Source organism: Panthera pardus, unplaced genomic scaffold (assembly GCF_024362965.1).
Source record: "Panthera pardus isolate Hobbes unplaced genomic scaffold, ASM2436296v1 HiC_scaffold_4, whole genome shotgun sequence".
Taxonomy (NCBI): domain Eukaryota; kingdom Metazoa; phylum Chordata; class Mammalia; order Carnivora; family Felidae; genus Panthera; species Panthera pardus.
In genome coordinates, this window is record NW_026526969.1 from 12190407 (window position 1) to 12209478 (window position 19072).

The following is a 19072-nucleotide window of genomic DNA, read 5'->3' on the forward strand; positions in this document are numbered from 1 at the left end:
CCTTGGAGCCTCTGCTCCGGGCCCCTGCCTCGATGCTGGGGGCTGTGCCAGCGCTGTGTATCGTTGCCTCTTACTCAAGCCTCACGGAAGTCCTGTGAGATACGGGCCATTAGTCCCAGTGTACAGATGGGGAAACTGAGGCTCTCATAGTCAGGTGAGGAGTGCGGCCTGGACCCCAGCAAGGTGAGGATGGGAGGTTGTGTCCAGAGGGAAGAAGGGTTAGGGCCTTGCCGGGTGCTGTGTGGGCCCTCCAGAGCCACGTGGGCATTTCACCCTGAGCCCGCAAGCCCTAAGGGAGGCTCACAGGTCTGAAGAATCTTCTGTGCTTGCCAGAGCTGCACCCACGTCCAGGTTCTACCGGAAGCCTTTCTCTGGCCGTGCTGCAGGGGGCAGGCCCGAGATGCAGCCCGACGGGAGAGGTGCTGGCCCGCCTCTGCACGGGTGTCCCGGTGGCCTCTGCGCTTGTCTGTGGCGCGGCCCCTGCTGTGGGTCTGGGCCAGCACAGGGAGGCTCCGGCAGTCGGGCCGCACATGGGTGACCTGCTGGCCTTTCCAGTCGCGTGGGACCCTGGGCCGCGGGGCCCCTTGCGGCCGGCCTTGCTGCCAGAGCGGGGGCCCAGCTGCTTTTCTGCGATGTCGCCAGCAGATGGCGCCGTAGCTCACAGTAACCAGAAGGTTCCTGACCCGGCCCTTGGTTTCTGGCCTCCAGGCCTGGGTTCCACCAGGGAAAAGGGAAAGGCTGGGATTTGTCGTCACTTTCCTGCTGCCTTTCTTTTCTCTTATCTCCTTCCCTGCCTCAGGCTCAGGGAATTGTGGAGCCAGCAGGGGGGCACACTTGGCCCTGGGCTGCCCTGCCACTCCCTGCCCGGTTTCTCCCCGTGACTCAGCCACAGGGCTGCTGTCACATCTGCGGTCCTGTCACCGGGCGAGTGGCTCCTCTCTTCGGGGTCGGCACTTTCCCTCTGGTTTATGTGTCTGATCTCCATGTGTCTCACAGGTCCCGTCGTGGTGCCCTTTGTGGGGGTGGCATCGGCACTTGGGCTTGGAGCCCAGCCCTGCCTCTCAGGCTGCCTCAGTTTCCTCAGTTGGGAGGCGGGTTTGTGACCGTACCGGACACAGTCATGACGGCGGTGGCGATGTGTGTCCCACACCAAGCGCAGCGTCCTGACACGCATCCGTTCTCTCTTTCTGTTCTTTGCTCTTTCAAGTTTGAAACGCTAAACACTCGGGCCTTTCTCTGACCTCTGTGGCGTCCCCCCCTCTGGGTTTGGGGGCTGCTTCTGCACGTTCCCCCACTTTGGGTCCTCTGGTGTTCCCATTGTCGGGTCTGGGTTTAGAGCTCGGACGGTGCCGTGGGGCAGCGACGCCTGTGGGCCCGGGGCTCTCGGGGCCCCTCCGGGGAGCGGGACGAAGCTTTCCCGCCTGCCGCCCTCCTCCCACCATGGGCACACCCCGGCTTCACAGGGTCGGCTGTTTGCCCCCAATTCCCTCCTGGCCTCAGACACCTTGCCTGTCGGTTCCGTTTGCTGTCTCTCCTAGAGACCCGGAGTCCTGTCCCTGCCAGGTTAGTAGCTCCCGGCTGCCCCTCTGTCTGGGCCCCGGTCAGCCTGGTGAGAAGCCGGGCGGCGCGGCCCTTCCTCCGTGGCGGGACTGTCCTTTGACTCTTCAGGTCTGAGCCGCACACCAAGCCACAGCTCTGCTGTCCGCTGTCCCCTGGCCTCGTCCCGGGTGGGAGGGCTCCTTCCAGGGGGCTGTCAGCTTTTCTGGTTTTCTTTGACTCTGCCCTTCCTGGAAGCTTCCTGCGAGGCCTCGTGGGCCCCGGGGGGTGGGCGAGGGCCGTGTCAGCCCTCCGGTGTTCTTGGTGTCCCACACAGAGTGACGGCGGCTCGCTTTGGTGTGTGTGGCATCCTGCTGAGCTCAGCCCTACCTTGTGCCCTCAGGTCCCATCAGCTGGGCTCACGCTGTGGCCTCTTCACTTACTCGCTCTGTGATTCAAGTCAGTCTTCTGTCTGGGCTGAGTTTCCTGTCTAAGACAGCGTCTCACCCACTCTGTGCCCGCCCTGGTGAGTGCTACACGGGCGGCGGCCGGACCTTCTGCTCTGCAGATGGGGCAGCCCGGCTCCGTGAGGTCGGGGACCGTCCCGGTCATCCTGAGAGTGAGGGGCCCTCTGCTGCTCCCATGATCCCCCGCGCGCTCTGTCTCCGTGGCAGGGGCACTCAGGGAAGCAAGACGGCGGGGCGGAAGAGGCTTGTGCCCTCAGGGGTCTCCTGTCCGTTGCTAGAGGTGTCTGACGTGAGGACGTGCTGGTTCTGAGACTCAGCCGGGTGCTTTCCAGAAGGTGGTGGCGTTCCAGGTGCCAGTACCCTGGGGGCCACGCCCATCCCTGGTCTTCCCAGGCCGCGTGTGTTTACTTGTCACTGACCTCTGTCGTTTGTCATCCCGAGGGGTCTCGAGCCGGAGTGGGGCAGCCTCCTTTTTCAGGAATGTCGGGAACCCCGACCCCGGGCAGGGGCAGGCGATGTCCTCCGCCCCCCCCCCCCCCCGAGCCTCTGCGCCTCGGGTCGGACATTCCACGAGACGGGGTCACGTCTCTGCCTGCGAGGCCTGTGTGGAAATTCCTTCCCCCAGGTGTCCTGGAGAGTCTTGTGCTGGCGAGGAATGTGGGCCTGTGAGGTCGGCAGGCGGTTCGCTGCAAGTTCCTAGCCGCCCGAGCCGGAGGGACGTTCCCCGACCCTGCCCTGAGCCCGTGAGCTCCTTCCTGGCCGTTGCCGGGGCCCTGGGGGCCGGGCCGCCCGCGCCCCTGTGCCGCGGGGCTCCGTCTGCGTTTGTGTTCTGGAAACGTGTTTAGAAACGAGTAAAGTTTACGGATGGAGCGATCAATTGTTCAAGTCTGGGGAACCTTGGGAGCATTAGAATTGAAAGTGGATTTTAAAATTCAGAATTAGCGCTGTTCTGCAGCCTTAATTGCTGGTAAAGGGGCGGTTGAGCTCCACCGTGAATGGCGTTGCCTCACTACGGTTTCCGGGCAGGTTTCTGGGAGGATTTCGTCATTCCCACCTGGAATGCCGATCCGCATGTGACCCGGAAAAGGACCAGGCCAGCAGGGCTTTGCTTCTCGGGCTCAGCCGGGGGGAGCCCTTGGCCTTGCCTCACAGCTAGGAGGCTGGTGAGTTGTGGCTCCGTTGGTGGGGGAGGCCCAAGGGGCTAGATCTGGGGGCGGGCAGGCCTTGGGCCAGGTGCCGTGGGACCCGCTGTAGCCGCCGGCCGGCGTGGGGTGGAGAGCCACGTCAGGGGCCAGACTGGAGCCCCACGCTGCTGATCAGTGTAGAAGACGGTTCAGTGATTAAAATCTCCCGTGGTCCACGCTGTCCAGGCCACCCGAGTGGCGGGACGAGGCCCAGTACCCCGTAGCGGGCTGTGGCTGCACCGGCTGGTGGGCGGGAGACCGGAAAGGTCTGGTCTCTCCTGGGGTACTCCCTGGCCATGAGGGGAGGACCCGCGGGCAGAACCCGGGCCACTCCGAGGTTGGCGCTGGGCATCTGTGGGATCGTCCAGGAGCTCGGCAGCGCGCCCGTACTGCTCCCTAGAGCGGCGTCTCAGTTCTGTGGACTCTGACAGAAGTCCCTTCTCTCCTCCCTGTTGCAGGTTTCACTAACTTTTGCCGTCTGTCTTCGTGCTTCTTGAGGACTGTTATCACTGTCTGGGTGGCTCCTCTGACTTATCTTCCCGCTTCGGCCTTTCTAGAAGACCTTTGTCTTGGGGGGAAGAGGCCGTGAGTCTCAATGTTGCTTGTAGTTTCTCTGCGAAGAAGCACACCCGGCGGTGGCTGTTTCGAAGCTGATAGAACCAGTTCCGCCTCCAGGCTGCATCCGGCCTGCCCCTCCAGGAGCCCTTCCCGCCTCCGTGGCACGTGCAGGCCGTGAGGTCCCAGCGTCCCTCCCTCACTCTAGAGTCGGGCCCAGAGCCGGTTCCAGCGTGGTCACTGTGCAGAGCCCCCGCGTTGTCCGCTCGTGCTGGTGATGAGCACGGAGTCCGGGCCTGTTCTGTCCGCTTCTCCGAAAGGGCCGCGGGCCGATGCATAGTGGGCTCACAGGACGAAGGTGCCCTAGCTGATCGGGGAGCCCCCAGCTGTTCTCCACCTTGATCGTGCCGGAACAGTGTTCTCCTGACCCCCTGAGGGTGGGTGGGTCAGCCCGCGGGCTCCTCACCGTGGCCCTCACTGCTGTCTGAGGTCGTTACAGCCTTGTCCTTCGAGGTGTAAAAGTCTTCATACATTTTGACCCAGTAGCCCTGTTTCTGGGATTTATTCTGAGGAAACAATTCAAAACGCAGAAATAATTGTACCACGTTAGCTGACGTTTATCAACACGGTAGTAAGAGGAAAGGCCCCTGCGTGTGTGCACCTGGGCGATGCCCACCGGCGTGCTGGGTGCCCCGTCTCCGTCAGGCCGGAGTGCACACGGTCCCGCTGCTGTGGCCGTGCCGTGTCCTTGTTTAACATAAAGATGTCAAGGACTGGAACAAGCACAGCAAACCTGACCCATGTCATGTACGTTTTGCTGTGTCCCCTAAGCCGCGTCTAGAACGAGCGCGTTCAGTACGACAGCAAGACGCACGTGAGGTGGCGAGGCGGGCGGCTGGCCCGGCTGAGGCGGTGCCCGGGCCTCTGCGCTCTCCTGTACGGTTTCTGTCGTATTTTCTTTTTAAACAGAGCAGTGGTTTGGAAGTGAAACATTTCTTCTGCTTCGAGAGCGTGCAGAGAAGGCATTTTGGGTCCTGAGACTTTTGGGTGGCTGAAGGCGCCGTTTAAATACTCCTGGTGTGTGTGCAACAGCCTCCGGTAGAATTTTTCTTTCCTTCCAGCCATTCTAAATGGTGGAGAGTAAATATAGTTTACCTTTTCTTTTTTTTTTTTTTTTTAATTAAAAAAAAATTTTTTTTTTCAATGTTTTTTATTTATTTTTTGGGGGACAGAGAGAGACAGAGCATGAACGGGGGAGGGGCAGAGAGAGAGGGAGACACAGAATCGGAAACAGGCCCCAGGCTCCGAGCCATCAGCCCAGAGCCTGACGCGGGGCTCGAACTAACGGACCGTGAGATCGTGACCTGGCTGAAGTCGGACGCTCAACCGACTGCGCCACCTAGGCGCCCCTATAGTTTACCTTTTCTTAAGCATCGTCCTCTGGCCCTCCAGGAAGGGCAGGCTTTCTGCCCCATCCACGGTGACCCCTGGTTCTCCTGCTTCTTGTGGGGTCCCCTCCCCGCCTCTGCTGTCACTTGTCACTGTTCCTGGTGGGAGCCCGGCGGCCGACCTCACAGGTGCTGGCGTTAGGACAGGTGAGCAGGCCTCTGCGTGTGGGTCCCTCTGTTCCTCGGTGAGGTTTCCTCTGGTGCAGCTCCTGGAAGGCCAGAGCACCTGCCTTGTGCTCTGCCCGATGCCTGTCCCGGGCTGGCGTTGCCGCCCAGGACAGCACGGGGCGTAGCCGGGCCTGAGGACCGTGACCGGAGACCTCCTCGGGGTACCTCAGGGTGACACCTGGGGGCAAGCCCATTGACCTCCGGGGGCTGGCTCTCCTCCTCCGTGACTCAGGGCCAGAAGCTCGGCCTTGGGCCTTTATGGTTAGCAACTCAACTGGCCCTGAGCAGGGGAGAGGTTCTGAGGGGTGACCTGTCCTCCGTAGTGTGGCTTCTGAACGCGGGTAGCCAGGAGTTTTAATTCACTGGATTTGTTTACTTGAATTTCAAACTATGTTTGCATCATGCTAAAGAACATTGTAGCACATACGTAAGTTATGTGGCAGGATACAGGGAGCAGAACGGATCACACAAGCCCCCCCCCGTCCCCGCCACCCCTGCCCTATCAAGGACTCGCCTTCACCCGTGGGGGCCCCCTCCCCCCGCAAAGGCAGCCCCAGCCCTGCACTTGGACGCGAGTGATTGCCGTCTTCCCACTTGTCACCACGTCTTCGCTCTGGGCGAGGCCCGCCTGCTGTGTGATGTCCAGTGGTGTCACAGGCCGGGCTGACCAGCGGGGGCGATGCCCCGAAGGGGCCCTGAGGCTGTGGCTGAGAGAGCACGGGCCCCTTGAGGCTCAGGGAGGGGCTTTGCAGAGACCGCGACTGTGGGTGTGCTCCCGGAGCTCTGTCCAAGTCCACGTGAATCCAGGTGTGAACCGAGAGAGGGAAGGACGTGGGGTTCAGTTGTGGTGGTAGCACGTCTGCCCGTGGCCCCGGGGACCTTCTGTGTGTGGCCCCAAGTGCTGCTGGGCCCGGCCACCTGGGCGGCCACCCGGAGCCGCCCCCAGGGCTGCGCACGAGGAGCAAAGCCGGGCAGGCAGCTGCATTCCTGTCCTGGCTCTGGGTGAGAAATTAATCCCCCGTTAGCATCCTGACAGCAGCTTGTGAAGAGCCTGGGGTGACGCTGCCTCGGGAAGGCAGGCTGGCGGGCAGGGGAGTCTTTGCAGGCACATCCCACATCCGAGGATATTTTGTTTCAAGTCAGTTGCACGGCGGGTTTGCAGGCAAGGACTTGCCTTGAGGTTCACGGTCACAGACACCGTTGCCCGCGAGTAGGCCACTGAATGCGGAACTGGGAGGCATTTTCTTGGCATCTTTATTGCCAAAGCATCCAGCTTTATGAGTACCTTTCTGGCATTTACTTTCCATGTGTCGTAAATCCATCACTGTGTCCACTGGGGACCACAGGGAGGGCTGGGGCCGCGGTTTCCTGGTCCCTTTCAGCAGTCCCGGGGCTGTAGGGGAGTTGCCTTTGTTTTGCCAGATGCCCAGGTTCCCTGTCCTGTGGGCACCTTTGCATCTCTTGCCCCTTGAGACCCGTGGGACGGGCCTTTCTTCCAGAACCAGAGTCGCTCTGGGGTCTGGAGGTCTTTTGTCTCACTCCGTAGGGACCAGCATGTTGCCTTTCTGGGGCTCCTGCAGCCACACTTGTGTTTTGTCTCTTGGCCACTGTGCGGAGTGGGCGGGTACAAACAGGGACTTTGCTCTAAGCAGGGAGGGAGGGGCCCCACGGCCAGGGTGATGGGGGCTGGTCACCCCGCTGGCTGTCCACGCGGGGTCCCGGGGAGGGTGACCCGATACTTTCCGTGGCAGTTGGACGCTTCCTGTGTGCTGTGGGCAGGGCAGACTGCCCCCTCTGTGGGGTGGGGAGGCGGGGAGGAAATCTGACCCCCCTTAGTCATGACTTCAGGTGAGGGCTTGTGGCTCCCAGCAGCAGGGCCTGGCAGAGGGCCGCCTCATCTGACTTGGGGGGTTCTGTGCCCACAGGGTGGCCTGTGGGCAGGCAGGTTTGGCTGCCATTTCTTTCTCCACCCCCTGCGGGTGTTGTCCTGGCCAGGCGTGGCTTCTGCAGCTCCCAGGAGCCCCCACTGTGTAGGAATGCGATGGCCTGTTCCGACAGGCCGCTCTCCTGGTCCCTCCCCTGGCAGGAGAATGGGTGTCTGGGTGTCTCCTGTGAACCCCACAGAAATGCCACCACCCTAAGTCGGTGGCTTTCCCTCTGGCTGCCCCCCGCCCCGCTGCTCCCGGAGGCCCATTTCTGCTGGTGGGTGGGGTGGCTCAGCCCTGCGCCTTCCCCCTGCGGCCCTGCGCCTTGCCCCCGCGGCGCCCACCTCCACAGGGCCCCGCTAACGGCTTGCCTCTGGTTCAGTTTCCAGGCTGAGCGGCCCGCGCTGAATGTCGTCATCTTCCCTCTGCTCCACGAGGGCCTGACCAATGTCATCCGGGACGTCCCCATGGTGCACCTGGATGAGATCACCTTATTTAAAAGCAGAGTGGCCGAGGAGCCACCGAACTTGTGGTGGTGACAGGTTCAGCTCGCACCGGCCGGAGCGGCTTCCGTCAGCCAAGCCTCTCGCCTGCCGCTGTCGCCTCTGTCCGTCTCCTGGGCCAGGAAGCGGGACTGCCCCGAGTGGGCACGTGGCCTCGCCGCTCCTGCCCACCGCCTGCCCCTGCCGGACGCCAGGGCCTGTTGGGTCACAAGACGAAGAAAGCTCCCTCCGCCCAGCCGTCCTGTGCACCCACCACCGCCAGGCCCCCCCCGGGGCTTCCTCTCGCTTTCTCTTGGCCCTCACTGAACCGTGGGTTCTGATCCGTGAGGAGGATGAGAAGGAAGAACCGGCTGTCGGGGCGACCTGCAGGGCCCCACGTGGGTGTTGACCTGAGACCCGCGTCCATCACGGGGAGCCGGCTCCTGGGGGCCCTGATGAGGCCCCCAGGGCTGCCCCCACTGCTACTTCAGCCCTCTAGAGTGTCCGTCTGTGCGTGTGTTCCTGGCCACCTGCCGTCAGGCTCTGTGGAGGGGCGGCGGGGGCCCAGTGCTGCGGTGACGGCGCGGGTGCCTGTGAGGGTGACTCGGCTTACCCCGTGACACGACGACGCTGCCCGTAACCGCGCTCTCCTTCCCTCAGGCCAGCTGGGAGCTCACAGGTTTTGTGGCTGCACGTTTGGGCTGCTTTTTCCCAGTAAGACACGTTTTAACCCAGTAATGTCCCCAGTATGTTTCCAGGCAGACAGCGTCAGCCAAGTTCAGGGCCGCTGGCTGGGCAGGGCCCCCCGGGGCTGGGATTGTGGGGTACGGCCTGGGGTCTGGCCCGCCGTACGGCCGTCATGACGTTCGGCTTTAAAACCTGCAGCCCCCTTGAAGCCCCGTGTTTCTGGGAAAGCACAGATACACCTGACTTCATTAAAGCAACCTGAAATATTAAAAGTTAGGAAGGACATTTAAGGCCAGAGGAGGGATCAAATTACCCCATTTCATATAGCTTTATTTAGCACTTTAAAAAATTCAGTGCAGCTATTCCAAAAGTGGGGAGCGACTGCCCAGCGTCCAGGGCCTCGCTCCCTGTGTGGAGCCCACTGCCTCTGCCTTCTCGACTGCAAGACTCCCCCGGAGCCATCGGCCCCTCATCCGGGAGCTTCTGACGGGCTACGGCTGGTTTCCTTCTACCCAGAGAGTCCGGCCCCACTGCCCTTGGCGATGCTCCTGGAGACTTGGGGGGGATGCCGGGCACCTTCCAGCCAGCCAGGGGCAGGCCAGTGTGTGGAGGCGGCCTTGTGCTCTGGGCCAGGGCCACAGAACCCACCGGGCCCTGCTCATGCTGCCGGGGCCCATCCTGGCTGGCATCTGCTTTCCGGCCCCCAGCCCGGCCATCTTCCCGCTTGGTTTCTGTGGTGACGGTCTCCCCCACTCTCCCGTTCTGTGTAGCGTGTCCTACAGTCAATCTACTAGAAGACCAGGTCCCGGGGCTTTTCATTCGCCTTTTCCTTCCCTGGATTCGTGAGGGGCAAACGGTTCAGCAGCCCCCGACCCCGCCGGGCTGAGGGGCTGTGGGGGGGCAGACAGCAGCTGCAGGAATCAAGCAGGCCTGGGGTCAGGGCCCTGGGAGAAACGGTCTGTCCACAGCCTCTGCCCATCCCAGCAACTTCGGTTGCTCTCCCCTCCCCTGTCTGAGTGGATGGGGTCTGCATGGCTGGAGGGGGGTGGTTTGCACGCCCTTTCCTTGCCCCAGGCTGCAGCTGGCAGTTCTCTGCAGCCTGGCCAGAGGGACTGGTCTGCAGGCTGTCCGCAGATGAATGCCCTGCAGCCTTCACCTTGGAGGTCCCGATGCAGTCTGAGAGCCATGCCTGGCCTTGCAGGCTGAGGCACAGACTGCCCTGGGCCCCGGAGAGACAGGGCTGAGGTCCCTAGGGGGCCACGTGGCCGTAGATGAGGGTCTGAGAGTTGGTGGGAGCACCTCCCCTCCCCAGTTTGGGGACATTTCTTTCAGGCGGTGCCCAGAGACCCGCAGGCAAGCGTGGTCAGTGCAGGCAGTGACTTCTCGTGCTCAGTGCAGGAGTGTGTCTGGTCGAGGCCTGACCGCTAGGGAGGTGTGACCCGGGAGGGAGGTGGCCCAGGGCCCTGGGTGGCCCTGGGCGCCCTGGTCTCCTTCAGAGCAACCTGGGCTCAGGCTGGAGAACGCGCTTTGTCCAGAGGCTGCGATCGTGTGTTCACGCGCTGGCCTGGACGGCCGTTCTCCTGAGCAAGCAGTTTCCACCGGCGGCATCGCCTACGCCCACCGACAGGCTGGGAGGGGCCGTTCAGCGGAGGCCGGGGCAAGAGCTGCCGTGGAAAACGGCCCCCAAGCGGTAGACCTCGTATTGTTCGTGTCCCCCGTAGCCGTTCTTCTACTTAGGGCGAGAATTTCCGCCGCTTCGACACCCGAGACAGGATCCGCCAGATGTTAATAATGTGCTTGTTCGCGCTAAGTGCCATTTTGGCAGCAGCGTTAATTGCGATTTATATTCTGCAGCATTTTATGCTGGGAAAAGAACCCACCCTAATGGTCCCCACTTGGCAGAACTGGGCTGTTAAGTGCGGACCATATGCTGCCTGCTGAGAGGGGCCTGGTCAGCACCGGTGGCTGCGTGTGCATGTGCACACGTGTCCATCTGTGCGCACACACGTGAGGGTCGTCTTCCGTGTGCTCGCCTCAGCATGTGACCGAGTGTGCGTGTGTGCACGTGTGCGCGTGAGTGTGTGTGGGTGTGAGAGAGAGAGAAAGCGGCCCGGGGACAAGGTGGGAATGACAGTGAGGGAGGAGAGACCGGGGCATTTATCCCTGTTGAAACAGAAGCCCCCTTGCCCTCCCACGGCCGCTCCTCCCTCCTGGGCCCAGCTCGCCCCTGGACCCGGCGGCTCACTCCTCTCGCTCCTCTCCCGGCTGTGCTGCTCCCCGGGCCCTGACTTTGCTGCCACGCCACCAAGGCCCCTGGCCGGAGCGTCTGAAGGTGCTCCGGGGGTGGGGGGGCGGGGGGAGGCATCCGGAGCGCCAGGAGAGCAGAGGCCCGCAGGCTCCCTTCCCTGCCATTGGCTTTTCATTGTCACATGCGAGTATTTTCATTTCCGAGCCCAAGGAGGCTGGACTGGGGACTCTTCACTCTGTCAAATGACTGGGGGGCAGACCTTATCCCTGCCTGGCAGCTACCCTTCTGAGGACCCGACGATTCACGGGTCTGGGCCCACGTGTCCACCAGGCTGGAGGGTGTGCTCTGCTCGGGCCGGCGACTGTGGCCCAGGATGGGACCTGGACGATGCCCCGTGCACCTCGGGTGGCTCTGCAAGGCTGGGTGTTGGGAGCAATGCCCCCTCAACCACCTCTGCACGGGGACCCCCGGCTGTGGGCCATCGGACGGGAGGACGAACGTGGCGGGTTCTGGCCAGGAGAGCGGGCCCAGGGGAGCAGGGCCGCAGGAGCCGGAGGACCCGGATGTCTATGGGCCCACGAGGGTCTGAAACCAGCACGTGCCATCCTGATCATGCCAGCGGCCCTCCCGGAGTCTGTGCCAAGAAGGCAGTGACCCCGTGACCTCTCCCCACCTTGCAGGACGGGGACCCTGCCCTGTGGACCCACCCTCACGACCTCTGAGTGGCCCTGGGGCAGCGGGCAGCCTCCTGCTTCCTCTTGCCCTTGTTATTTGCTCCTTGGAGGTTTGAGAATTGCTAAGACTTTGTAAGAAGAAATACTATGACCTGAGAAATCGGTGAGGCCAACGGTGGGAGATTTCGGCGGTTCCGGCCAGAAAACCTGAGGCAATGGAGATGTGGAAGGAGGACGGGCGCCCGAAGTTCTCGTGGCCTTGGCCCCGAACCTCCTTCCCTGCTTGGACAGGAGGGGACGGGATCACGTGGCAGGGGCTCGGTGCCCGTGCGGTGCTCGCCTGTCTTCTCCGCGTCGGGGGCGCAGAATTCTCACGGGGCACGTAAATGTCTAAGGTCTCGGATACAGGCCGGGCGGTGTCACCTGAATGTCTGCTTTCTGGAACTCTTCCAGAAACCACGGGAGCGTGGGGCGTTGCGTTGACGTCACAGGGTCCTCTCCGGGCCAGCCAGATGGGGAACGTGGGGGACCCGGGGCTGCTCGTCGCTGTGAGGTCAGGGAGCCAAACTCACCACCTGGGAGGCTCAGTCCGCGCCAGAAGCTGCCGGACCCGACGAGGGAATAGTTTCCCGTGGAGTCCTAACGGTGTGAACTGGAGGCGTGTCTGCTCCTCACTGGAGCGGGTGGGGGGGGGGGGGCACGTGACACCCTGGCGCAGGTGGGGTCTCCGGCGCTGGCACCAGCCGCCCCTCTGCCGGCCGACCACCGCCTGTCCCCGCGCGGCCGACCCGGAGCCGTTGAGCTTGGCACGTTTCCAAGGGGGTGTGGGGGGAGCTGGCAGGGGGTCTCACGGTATGTGGTGACCAGGTGCTAAGTGACCAAATATGTGTCACCTGCCTTTCCACACAGACCCCCTCATCCGTCTGGTGATGCCCACTCCTGAATTTTGTGTCCAGATGACATTTTGAATGGGTATTTTCATGTAAACTTGTGGCATGTGAAAAGTTTCAAATAAAGTGGACTTGATTTCGAAAGACGGGTGGCCATGCAGTCCTTCCGGGAGGGACCCTCCCTGACCTTTCCCCTGCGACCCTCCCCACCCCCGGGGGGCGGGGGGCACCAGTCACCCACGGCTGTTCTGACGTTGGGGTGACCGCGACGGACACGTGAGACCCGGCGGAGCATCCGGAGGCTGCCCGGGGCTCCCCGGAGGAAGCTGCTGGGTCACTTCACGTGTGCTGGGGAGGGAGGTGGCCGGGCAGGCAGGACGCAGGGACACGGCATGGCCTGAAGCCGCTCTCTGCTCCCCAGTGGCAGCTTGAGCTCTGGCAGTGCCTGGTGACTGTCTGCCATAGGTGTTATCCAGGGGCTGTGGGGACCGTGTCCATTTTGTTTATATTATATACGTGTGTGTGTGTGTGTGTGTATGTGTACGTTTTAACTTTTAAAAATGTGTTTCCTTATCTTTTTTAAAAAGTTTTTTTAGTGTTTATTTTTGAGAGAGAGAGAGCGTGATGGAGGGAGAGGCAGAGAGAGTAGGGAGACAGAGCACGAGTTGGGGAGGGGCAGAGAGAGAGAGGGAGACACAGAATCCGAAGCAGGCTCCTGGCTCCGAGCCGTCAGCACAGAGCCCGATGCGGGGCTCAGACTTACAAACGGTAAGATCGTGACCTGAGCCGAAGTCAGAGGCTTAACCGACTGAGCCACCCAAGTGCCCCTGTATATGTATTTTTAATTGTGGTAAAGTATATATATAACAAAATCACTACCTTAACCATTTCTTTTTTTTTTTTTTTTCAACGTTTTTTATTTATTTTTGGGACAGAGAGAGACAGAGCATGAACGGGGGAGGGTCAGAGAGAGAGGGAGACACAGAATCGGAAACAGGCTCCAGGCTCCGAGCCATCAGCCCGGAGCCTGACGTGGGGCTCGAACTCACGGACCGCGAGATCGTGACCTGGCTGAAGTCGGACGCTTAACCGACTGCGCCACCCAGGCGCCCCACCTTAACCATTTCTAAGTGTCCAGTTCAGGGGCACTGAGCACATTCACCCTTCTGTGCAGCCGTCACCACCATCCCGCTCCAGAACTTTCCATCTTCCCACGCTGAGACTCTGTCCCCCAGCCCCCGGCTCTGGGAGTCTGAGGACGCTGGGGATCGCAGAGGAGTGACTGGGTTCGTGCTTCTGGGACGGGCTTATTTGCAGCATGTTTCAGGCCGAAATATCTGGCAGCAGACCAGGGCTGTGGGAAGGGGCTGTGGCTGCAGCGTGGACGGGGTGGAAGGTGCCAGCCGAGGCGGAGAGGCCAGGGCGGGTGGGCGTAGGAGTGAGAGATCCGGCGTCCCGTGCTTCAGACACGCGTGTGACCCGGTGGTTAGGGTGACAGGTGAGTGGTGGGGGGCGGAGCCAGGGCGGGAAACCACGCGGTATGCCGCTGCTGGTGTAAGACAAGCCATGCCAGCCTCAGGGTGTAGACGAGCAGTTGGGGGATGCTCGTGGCTTCCGTGGGGCAGGTGTTTGGACAGGGCGTGGCGTGGTGCCTTGCCCCAGTTCCCTGGTGCCCGGAGCCTCTTCCGGCGGCTGGAATCTTCCAGAGGCCTCTTAGGTGACGGTGGTTGATGCAGGCCGTCGACCGGGAGCTCAGCCGGGCCTGTGGCAGGATTGCCTGCGTGTGGCCTCTCCATGTGGTCTCTCCACGTGGGCTGCTTGGGTTTCCTCCCAGCACAGTGGCCGGGTCCTCAGGAAACCCAGACGCTGTGCCCTAGCCTTGGACGTCCCGTAGCGTCACCTCCATACACTCCGTTCACTGCGACGGTCACGGGTCCGCCAGATCCAAGGGAAGGGGACGCGCTGTCGCAGCCCCCGGTGGGAGTCGCGCTGAGGGAGGTGTCACTCGCCGAGCGTGTGGAACGGGAGCCCAGTGTGGCGTTTTTAGCAAGTGCCTCGTGGTCAGGGGAGGGTGCCTGCATGCGGGGCCGTTGTCCCCCCGGGCCGTTGGCTTCCCCGGCCAACCTCACCCGGCCTCGCGGGTTGCCGTGGAGGAGGAGGGACCCGCCGAGCCTGGGAGGAGGACGCCTGCTTCCCGGGGGCCTCCTCAGCAGATACCCCTGGTTTGTGGGGAGCACTGTGCCGCTGGGGGCAGTGAGACGTGAAGAGGTCTGCACGGCCCGGAAAGGCCAGGGCGCGCCCGGGCTTGACGGGGTGAGAAGCGGCCTGGCCTCTGTCCGCAGGCTGAGCCTCAGAAAAACCCATCCAAACGACTTCAAGTGAAGCTGTTCTTGTGGCGGTGATGAAAGAGCCGGACGCCCTGAGTGAACGGGGTTTGCGCTGGAAGCGTCAGGAGTCGAGGCTGGGGGAGGGAGGGGTGGCGAGAATGACAAGCTTTGGGGGCGGCCGGGGGGCTCAGTCGTTGAAGCGTCTGACTCTTGATCTCTGCTCAGGTCACGATCTCACAGTTCGTAGGATCGAGTCCCGTGTTGGGCTCCGTGCTGATGGCGCAGAGCCTGCTTGGGATGTTCTCTCTCTCTCTCTCTCTCTCTTTTCCCCTCCCCTACTCCATTTCTCAAATAAATTAATAAAAGCCTTAAAAAAAAAAAAAAAGAATGGTAAGCTTTGATTGCGGCCCAGAGCTTTGCACAGGATTTGTTGGTTGCCCCGTTTGCCTCTCCCGGTGGGGGGAGAAGGCGTTGCGGAGCCCTGACCTTCCAGAGCCGAGGGTCTTCTGGGAGTTCGCGTGGCCTGCCCGGAGCCCCACGCCGGAAGGGAAAGGGTGCTTTCCCTCGGACCTCGCCCGCCCGCTCTGGGGCCCGAGCCGCGGGAAGTTGCCGCATTGTGAGTTTTGCCCCTTGTCCCCCCCCCCGGCTGCAGGGGCCACACGCAGCGCCGCCTGGGGAAGTCGGCCAAAGCCAGGAGCGGGGCCTGGGCGAAGCCCTGACGACCACCCACCCCGGTGAGGAAGGAGGTGGAAGGCCCGCAAGAGGGGTGCAGGCTCGGGACCCCTGGACCCGCGGATTGCTGCCCTCGCTCACACTCACGCCGCACACACCCCGGCCCCACCCTCTCTCACCCTTTCACGCCCCCTTACAAGCGCGAGCACGGATCCACCCTCACACCCACACGTGGCCACTCACACGCAAATACCCTCCCACGTCGTAGCTCACACCCAGCCGCTGACACGCGCGCACGCGTGTCCCCACACACGTTGCCTCGCGTACCTGCCTTCACAACCCCCCAGCCGTCACACACCCGAGTGTCCGCACCGGCACCCGTGCCAGTGCACACCTCCACTCACACACCCGCGCCGACACACCTCGCGCCGGCTCGCTCGCCCACGGTCGCTCCCACCTCCACACCGAATTTCATGGTGTGCACGCCGGCACCCACACTCCTACACACTCCTGTTCACACCCTCGCACTACTGTAACGGGGACGCACACTCACACACCTGCTCGAGGGCCGGATTCGTTTCACACCCCAGTTACTCAGCACGACCAGTTCAGTTCCACTCTCCTCTTGCGTCTATCGAGCCCAGAAAATTTGGAAAATTCAGAGAAGCAGAAGGGGAAAAGAAATGACCCATATTCTTAGGAGCCGGAGAGAACCTCTGTTGATATTTTAGTTCATGTCCTTGGAGTCCTCGTCCTGTGCTTTTAAAAAACGTTCTCAGACTGTGATCGTCCAATGTAGGGTTTTGCTGTACACCTGCAACGATAAAAGCATCTTCTGTCCTTCCAGACCCATCCGTCTAACAGTACGGTTTGCCATCACGTGGACGCTGCTGGTCCCCCGTCGTTGGACAATTAGGTTGTCTCTAATTAGCCACTTTTCCAGGGAATGCTGCTCTGATACCCTTGTGCTCGAGCGTTCTTCTATATTTAGAATTCTTTCCTTAGGAGAGACTCTCGTTAGTGAAATTTCTGGGTCTACATATGAATTTTTTAAGGCTGGGAGGAGCCTTAGGGGGTTGTAGAAGCAGAGCTGTATTTCGGGCGTGGGCTGAGCATCTTTCCACAGAACGATCCGGCCCGCGTGGCAGTCCGTGGCTTCAGAACTCGGAGGTCACCTCCCAGTTGCCAAGTGTCCCGATTCCAAATGTACTAGTGACTCAGGACGTCGATGATCAAGGCATATAAGGGAGCAAACGCAGACAAAGAAAAATTGATAGGTGTCAGATGATGTAAATCCTACCGAATGGTGACTCCCCACACCCCCCAAGTTTGCTTTTGCGTCCAGGGGAGCGGCCAGAGCCCCAGGTCCCTCTCTCCCACTGACCGCCTACACAGGCCTGGACCTGGGGCCTGGCTGTGCGTCCCGCCAGGCCGTCTGTGGAGGTGGCCTAACAACCCCCCCAAAGATGTCCATGCCTGCGCCCCCAGGTCCCGCGACCACGTTAGGTCACGTGGCAAAGGGCAGGTAAGTTCACCCAAATCAGCGGACTGGTTACACGGACAGACTAGCCCCGCATAATCACAAGGGTCCTAGCAAGCAGAGGAGGGAGAACTTTCCTTGTGGCTGGAGGAAGGGACCGGGAACCGTGTGGCCTCCACGCGCTGGAAAGCCAAGGACACGGGTTCACCCCTAGGGCCTCGGGGAGGAGCCAGCCCCTGGCAACATCTGGATTTTAGCCAGTGAGGTTTGGGTCAGACTGATGGAGCCGTTAAGTTTGTGGGCCTTGACCACAGCGTTAGCAGCCGGCAAGGACCTCCCCCCCCCGCCTGTCTCCCTCCCACCCATCCTTGGGCGCGCAGGGCCGCCGGCCAAGGCAGAGAGGAACCGCCGCCCCCGTGTCCGCCAAAGGGAAGGATTTCTGGTGACTTTATTTTTTCCTTTTCATTCTTTTCCGTCCTTTTCCAGATTTTCTATAATGGTCATGGATGAACTCAATTCTGAGATGTAAACAAAACAAAACACACACAGGAGAACAAAGCAAACAGACATAATTTTGTTAAAAACGTAGTACGGAGCCCTTAACGAGAACAGATCGCGTCTCTGTGCGATAAAACAGAAGGTTGTTCACGGTGTACGGACCCGAGGGCAGATTGCCGGATACTACACGAGCTGTGATAAAACGATCGGGGTAGGTTTGTGCAGAGCAAAACCCAAGTACACACCGGCCATCAGTGGAGGGGTCTTGGTGGGGAGTGGGCTACCCAATGTGCGGTCGGATCCAGGGCCCCTGGAGCTGGCCAGAGACAGCATGGGCAGTTCAGACACACCCGGACTGGACAGGAGCCACCCCCCCCCCCCGCCCCCTGCCGGGTCTGGGTGGTGGGGAACAGTTCACAAAGCCTTGGTGGGCTTTGAGGAACTCCTTCAGAGACATCCAGCCAGGTTCTCTACTCTTCGTCTCTGTAATTTGACTACTCCTGGGACCTCCTAGAAGTGGAACCAGACAGTGCCACGGTCTGAATGCTTGTATCCACCCCCAAATTCATGTGTTGAAGCCCTGACCCCCACCGTGATGGTGTAAGGGGGTGGGGCCTTTGGCAGGTGCTTCGCTGCAGAGTGAGACACGGGATGGGCGGGTAAGACCCCATGGGATGCTGTCCCTACCGAGAGTCCTTCATTTTTCTGGAATAAACATTTCCCCAGGTTGCTGCAGGCCTCTGATTAATTTCCGGAGTTCTGAAAAAATTGATTCTGATCGTTTTTTTCCATTGCTTCTACGAAGGCGTGAGTTTTCAAAGGCTCCCATGTGGCCACTGTCGCTCCTGTCCCCTCCTGCATCACTTGTGACAGCTGGGTAATATTCCACCGGGTGGCAATTACAACTTATTCAACCCATCCCCTGTGGTTGAACATTTTTTTTAATTCCTTTTCTTACAGTTTATTTATTTTGAGAGAGGGAGGGGGCAGAGAGGAGAGAGAGAATCCCAAGCACGATCCCAGTGCAGAGCCTGATGTGGGGCTCAATCCCACGAACTGTGAGATCATGATCTGAGCCAAAGTCAAGAGTCAGATGCTTAACCGACTGAGCCACCCAGGCACCCCAAGACTGAGACGCATCTAAATGTTCAACCACAGGGGCACCTGGGTGGCTCAGTCGGTTAAGCATCTGACTCTTGACTTTGGCTCAGGCCGTGATCTCACAGTTCATGAGTTCGAGCCCGGAGTCGGGCTCTGTGCTGATGGCAGGAGCCTGGAGCCTGCTTCGGATTCTGTGTCTCCCTCTCTCTCTGCCCCTCCCCCACTCACACTCTGTCTCTCTCTTTCTCTCTCTCTCTCTCAAAAATAAGTATTAAAAAAAATTTTTAGATGGTTTGATTCAGTCTTCCGTGCTTACATACAATGCTGCAAATTAATACCATCACTTGAATCTTGAATATCATTTGACGTGTGTGCCAATGTCTGTAACATAAATTGCTGGGAGTGGAATGGCTTAGAGAGTGTATGCATTTGTAATTAGACAGATACTGCCCAAATTGGCCTCCACGGGGGTGGGTTGAACCAATTTACATTCCCACAAACAATGTACAAGAATCTGAGCTTCCCACGGTCTTGCCAATAGAGGGTGTTCTCTAACTTTTGAATTTTGCCGATCGGGTGGGTGAAAAATAGTATCTAAGTGTGATTTCACTGAACGTTTCTTTTATGAGCAAAGTGGAGCATCTTTTTATGTATTTTAAAGGCCATCGAGCGTTTCTTTCTCTGGTATGTTTTTCTTATTGGTTTATAGACGCTCTGTCTATTAGGGAGA

General features: G+C 60.4%; 1 protein-coding gene across 3 annotated transcripts in view; it reads left to right on the plus strand.

Annotated features, from left to right (window-relative positions):
- FBXL18 (F-box and leucine rich repeat protein 18) overlaps positions 1-19072 on the plus strand; it is an 80147-nt gene that overhangs the window by 31789 nt on the left and 29286 nt on the right. For 2 of the 3 annotated variants that reach the window (XM_053894118.1, XM_019422532.2), the window contains one exon: positions 7666-12408. The exons of the other annotated variant lie outside the window; for it this stretch is intronic. In XM_053894118.1, coding sequence (XP_053750093.1) covers positions 7666-7822 — 157 coding nt within the window. In that variant the 3' untranslated portion in view covers positions 7823-12408. Of the gene's footprint in view, positions 1-7665; positions 12409-19072 lie in introns of those variants that run through there. 3 annotated transcript variants of the gene reach the window in all.